We start from the raw sequence: 6,245 nt of genomic DNA, 5'->3' as shown, positions 1-6,245 counted from the left end.
TCATTTATTTTTTTATTTTACTTTATTTTTTATTAAATTTATTTATTTAATTTATTTAATTTTTATTAAAATAATATTATTTCTGAGGAGAAATGTATAAATATGGCTAACAATATAACAAATTCTGTCAAGTGTTTTTTTTTTATTCATTTATTTTCATTTTACATTCATTTTATTTTATTATTATATTTTTCCCCTTTTGTTTCTGATGAGAAACATAAAACTATGGCTTACAATATAATAAAATTAATTCTGTAAATGTTTATTTTTAATTTTATTTTATTGTTATTATCTCAATGTATTGATTTATTTCATATTTATTTTTATTTTATTTCTAAAGAGAAACAAAACTATATAATAATTTATTCTGTAAATATTCACTTATTTATTCATTTATTTATTTTTTGTTGTTGTTTTTTTTATTATCTCAATATATTTATTCATTTCATATTTATTTTATTTTATTTCTGAGGATAAACATGGCTAACTATATAATACAATTTATTCTGTAAATATTAACTTTATTTATTTTATTTATTTTATTTTCATTTTATTATTATTGCAATTTATTTATTTATTTATTTATTTTTTTTGTACATTTTATTTGATTTCTGCAGAGAAACAAACTATGGTTAACAGTATAATAAAATTAATTCTGTAAATGTTAACTTTTCAAATTTTTCAAACTTTTCAGCCCCCTGTACCCCAATATGAAAACCCCTTGCTTTATCACCATGCACTGATGTTCTCTCACAGACAGACAATGCCACAGTTTCAAGCCATTTAAGACCATAAAGACATTTCTACTTAAAATTTTTATTTTATTTAGCGATATGAGCAGTTTGACTGGCATATAAAACAATGTAAATTCAAAAGGAGCTTCCAAATATACTAGACACAAGTATAAAGTACAAGTAAATAAGCAACAGAAATATTATTTACCTTTTTCTTTTTTTTTACAGTCAAGCATATTTACCTGTCCTTCTTTTAAAAAAAAAAAAAAAAAAAAAATCACTTTATCCCAATTACTTTAAAAAGTAATTGGCCAAAAGTTTCAATGTACATTTGTGGTTTAAGTTCATATATTTCAATTTTGGGCTGTGGAGATTTCAAGAGTGGCTGGCTGTGCTTCCCCTCCTCCCATCTCAATGGCTTGCTCTTTCAGCGGCTGCTCTGCTGACTTCCCATCTTTTTTCTGACGTTTCTTCGAGCTAGGCCTAGAAAATGAAAATTGAATGATAGATATTCCAGTGTAATTACAGAAAAAGTGAAAGTAAAAAAGTATATAGCTTAACACAAACAAAAATGTACTGTAATGACATACTTCTTCTTGACAGCAAAGACAATCACCACAACGAGAATAATGGCACCAATAAGACCAAACACAACACCCAAGATAATTCCTGATGGGAAAATAATGAATTAATATCAGTGGACAAATGAGTTGAATGAGTTGAAAACATCATATTCGAGTTTCACTTACCGACTGGTACATCTGATTCACCTGAATAGTCCTCGAGCCCTAGATCTATTCAAATAAATGTACATTAATATATGTTTTTGCAAGTATATCTGTGGGTAAAATCACTATTAGCTATAAGTTTAATCTCATACCACACATACCTGCTGCATTGAAACACGTGGCATTGCACAGGTCAAATGAGAAAAATCGGTTTCCGTTTCCAACACATCCGGTCCAGTAGAAAGACTTGCATGTGTGATGTTCAGGACTGTAGTAATACCGGAGATAGAAACCAGTACATTGCCCTATTTCTTTTGGAAGCATGCAAGCTAGTTTTTCTGTAAATAAATAAAAAAAAATGCTGTTTTTACCACAGGGTGGCAGTATTTTCTTAAGCCAAAGATGTTTACGTATAAAGTATGGTTGGTACACAAATGAGTGAATCAATCACAATGCATTTCATACAAAAAGATTCATGTTGCATTATATTAGACAAATGTGCGTAAAAAGATTACCATCTGTAGGGTACATCTCTTCAGCTCTGTCTGAACAGTTTCTCATGCACTGCTTCTCGGTTATGAAACGGTTTGCATTTCCACCCTGCCCGCTGTACCGAAATGGAAGACAAGTGTCTTTTTCTTCATCATAGTGCATATAAATCACAACATTCTCTCCCGTCCCTACATCTGGTTTCAGACTGCAGGCCTCTAGATTTTGGAGAAAAAAAAAAAATAAATAAATAATAATAATATAGAAAGGAAGAGTGATTTGTACTACTATTAATAGTGAATTGTACATACTATTATAAGCAAATTAAAAAAAAAACAAAAAAAAAACCCCTCATTACACATGCTACATTCCAACCTGATCTCACAGGAAAATGTAACTGTTATGAGGTGGCGATTACGTATAAATTTGTACGATGTGAATTGTACAAAAATGTACGATTATTAAATAAAAAAGTAAGCATGAAGGTCCACCCCTAACCCCAACACTTATGGCCCGTTCACACCAAAAACGAAAACTATAAAGGTAACGATACCGATAATTATATTCGCGTCCACACTGACGGATGATACCGTTTTGTTTATTATAAGCGCACACTGCAGTTGTGTTGTCTGCCGCTTTAAATGCTTGAGCTCTGTAAAGCGGGATGGATTCTGATGTCAGGAGCTATTTTCCCATCCAAAGTTGCGACTTTAACTTATGCGCAAAACTGGAATATCACACAAAACATTTGCGAACAAAGCGCTGTTTACATCCCATGTGTTCAAGAGAACAAAATGGTCACTTCCTGGGAAATTGGCGCAGAATATCTGTGATAAAATTGGAAGTTGGCTCTTTTTTTTCTACATCATAAATTACTTGCACCTCAGAGCGTGCAGTTGAAACACTTTTTTTTTTTTTTTTTTTTTTTTTTTTGCGATCTTCCAAAATTAGCATAAATATAAGTCGATGGAAACATAGCTAGTGTTTTATTCGTTCATCAGCTGGAATAATTCCTTCTGAAAGTAGCTATGTTTTCGTCAACTTATTTTTAAGCACATTTTGGGAAATCACATAAAAAAATGAAACTGAAACGCATTTGGATATTCCAGTGTTGTGCGCAAGTTAAATTCGTAACTTTCGATGGAAACATAAGCCGCGTTTCCATTAACCTTTAAATTGCGCGAATTGAAATTGCGAATTGAAAATACGCTCAATGGAAATACGTAAATTTCGCAAAAAAGTTTTTACGCTTACATGTTTTCAAGCAATTCGAAAAAGGAATAATTCGCAAAACTGCAATGGAAATTTCGCATTTAGGTCACCTTCTGTATATGTAAAAGTCAATCATTCTTTAAAGAGGGCGTGGTATGTTTGGGCAGAAGTCTTCATTAAACTCATAAAAGACAAAAGTATTTCGGGACTACTGGATTCTAAACAACAAAGAAATGCCACAATTTGAATTTATCAAGACCTCGAAGCAGATAGGAGGGAGAAACACCCACAAACACCTCATACGTGGCCGCTCCCAAGTATAAGGGGCTTTCCTTACCATAAATGCTTGAGTAACATGCCTATATCTCCTTCGATTAAAAATGGCTAGTGCAGTGGCTGAGATATACGTAAACCTACCAACATCCGTTGTCGTGACTTTTAGAATGACTTATTGCGAGAGGAAAAAAACGTTTTAGTTTTTTTTTAGCCGTCATTTCGCAATAGTTTTTTTTTTATCGATATTTAGAAAATATCGCAAAAGTTTTGCGCAAATCTGTAATGGAAACGCAGATATAGCCAGTGATTCTAACAATAAATTCGCAAATAAATTCAATTCGCAAATTACGCCCAAAGAAAACACGTCAATTTTTCAAAAACTCCCATATATTGCAAAAAAGCTTTTACGCTCGCATGAGGTGGTTTTTCAGGCAATTCGAAAAAGGAATATTTCACGAAACTGCAATGTAAACAGTTTTTTCGCATTTACAGATCACCGTAAGTAAAAGTCACATGATCATTCTTTAAAAATGGCGCGGTATGTTTGAACAGAAGACGAGACAGTTCTTTAATAAACTCATAAAAAAGAAATGAATTACTGGAAAACTGAATTCTAAACAACAAAGAAATGCCACAATCCTCTGTGAAATCGCATACTATAACCAACCAAAAACAACTTATAAGCAGCCGCTCCCATGTATAAGGGGCTTTCTTTGCCCTTAATGCTTTGATAACACGCCTACGTCTCCTTCGATTAAAAAATAATAGCTAGTGTGGTGGTTGCGATATATGTAAACCTACCAACATCCGTCACCAGAATTTATGGAATTACTTATTACGAGAGGAAAAAATTACGTTTTTGTCGCATAACATTGGTTAATGGAAACGCCGTCATTTCGCAATAGTTTTTTTTTATTTTTTTTTTATCGTCATTTAGGAAATATCGCAAATGTTTTGTGCAAATCTGTAATTGAAACCAGGGCTGCGTTTCCCAAAAGCATCGTAAGCCTAAGTTGATCGTAAAACAATTGCCACCAATGGAGCTACGATCAACTTAGGCTTACGATGCTTTTGGGAAACGCTACCCAGGTTAGTATCACAGTTTCTCTGTGCCATTATGTCGTTTTTATATTTAGACCTATTTTTAGAACTATATCTTTATCATTATAGTTATCTTCCTTAGTCTTTAAACTGAACTGCAACTGAAAACATACGAATGAGATTGTAATCATATGAATTAGCCACCAATTCACCAAACGTAAAATAGCTATGAATTGCCATGAGATTGTGTTGTGCATTCTGCTAAATTGTTCGAAACAACCATGGAAATGGGAGTGATCTTTGTATCTTGAATGAGTAATGTGTAACTATCCTGGACACAGTCCACACCTAGTTTTTATGACAGTTGTAAATGTTGTAATTTCTTACAGATTACTTACATTTTAAACCTGGACAACCAGTGACTGACTGTGGCCTACAAAAACCTGAGGCGATGGTTTTATTTGTACAGTTAAATATATATTATCTTGAAACGATAATCGTTTCAGTCGTAAGTCTAAGTAAATTTGCAATAGTAAACAAACACAAACATCAATTGTCCTTCTTTTATTAATAAAATCAATTACAATGCCCAGTGTTGTAGTTTACACAGGTCTTTTATGAGTAAAGTCTTTTAAAACTTGTCCGTTCTAATCTGTTTGTTCATTTTCTGGTTGTCTTATGCTGTTGTAGCTCCATTAACCATTCATTCCCAATCTTCTTGTAAATATTATGCAAATTCAGTTTCATTAAAAAAAAAACTGTCTTAGGATCGGTTCACACAGACCACCTTTTTCTGTTCACTGCACTACTTTTCCATTGTTTTTCAGTTCATGAGTGTGAATTTGAATTGAATTGGCCATGCCCCCGGCCCCTACGGGAAGTTAAATTGTAATTACAGGAAGTGGGATTCAAACAATTCAAATGAAGTGTTCTTATCCATAAAATAAAAGTTAATTTATCAAATATGTAGATATTTAAAAATCATTTGAACTGTACTTCCTTAAATTTAAATTGCTCAGTTTGCTACCTTAAAATCTGAAACTGAATTGGACTTTAAAATGTTTTCTTAATTTAATTTAATTCTGAAAGGAACACAACCCTATTCGCCACCAATGGAACTGACATTCTAAGGTGTGACAGGGGTTCCATACACGGAACCTTTGATCATGCTTATATATCTCCACTTTCCCTCATTTTATCACACAGAATACAATATGACTGTGTTTTGCATAATTTACTCTTCTTTTTTTTTTAACCTTGAGAATTGTATTTTCAACATTTGCTTTTTAAGTAATGATTTAAAAACAAAGACCAACCCCATAAACCTTATTATAACTCACAACACAAATATCTTTACCTTTCTGTGTTTAAAAAAAAACAAAAAAACAAAAAACACTCTTACCTGGTTTCTGAGTTTGGGCCTGAATGTTGTGGTTCAGAGCAAAAATGAACAAAATGATTCCAAGTTCCCTCATAGTGAACCACATAGTCATGTGAACGTTGGTGAAGATGAACGTTTGCAAATAATAATCAGTGAGGGGAGGATGCTTTTGCTCTTTGTACTTTCTCGAGATAAGAACAATAAACTTTGAGGAGGGGACAACAGACTTGTTACTGTATTTTCTTTCAAATAACTTGATTACAGAGACTGTTACAACGCAAAGTCAAATGAAACTTTATTATTTTGCAGAATTTGAAATAAGTTTACTTACAGATAAAGCAGAAGATATAATTGATTGGACATTAATGGGTATTTTACATGCGT

General features: G+C 32.3%; 1 protein-coding gene across 1 annotated transcript; it reads right to left on the bottom strand.

The window, feature by feature from the left end:
• Window positions 1-991: 991 nt before the first annotated feature.
• si:dkeyp-73b11.8 (BPTI/Kunitz domain-containing protein) lies at window positions 992-6,030 on the bottom strand. The gene is made up of 6 exons (XM_051885026.1): window positions 5,883-6,030; window positions 1,978-2,169; window positions 1,624-1,800; window positions 1,484-1,528; window positions 1,325-1,403; window positions 992-1,217 (listed from the first exon to the last, which is right to left on the bottom strand). Exons 1-6 carry the CDS (start codon window positions 5,971-5,973, stop codon window positions 1,088-1,090), a joined length of 714 nt encoding a protein of 237 aa, XP_051740986.1. The 5' UTR covers window positions 5,974-6,030; the 3' UTR covers window positions 992-1,087.
• Between the last annotated feature and the right edge of the window lie 215 nt (window positions 6,031-6,245).

Source organism: Ctenopharyngodon idella, chromosome 24 (assembly GCF_019924925.1).
Source record: "Ctenopharyngodon idella isolate HZGC_01 chromosome 24, HZGC01, whole genome shotgun sequence".
NCBI lineage: Eukaryota > Metazoa > Chordata > Actinopteri > Cypriniformes > Xenocyprididae > Ctenopharyngodon > Ctenopharyngodon idella.
Note: the sequence above shows the minus strand (reverse complement) of the source record. Positions and strands in the feature narration are given on the sequence as shown.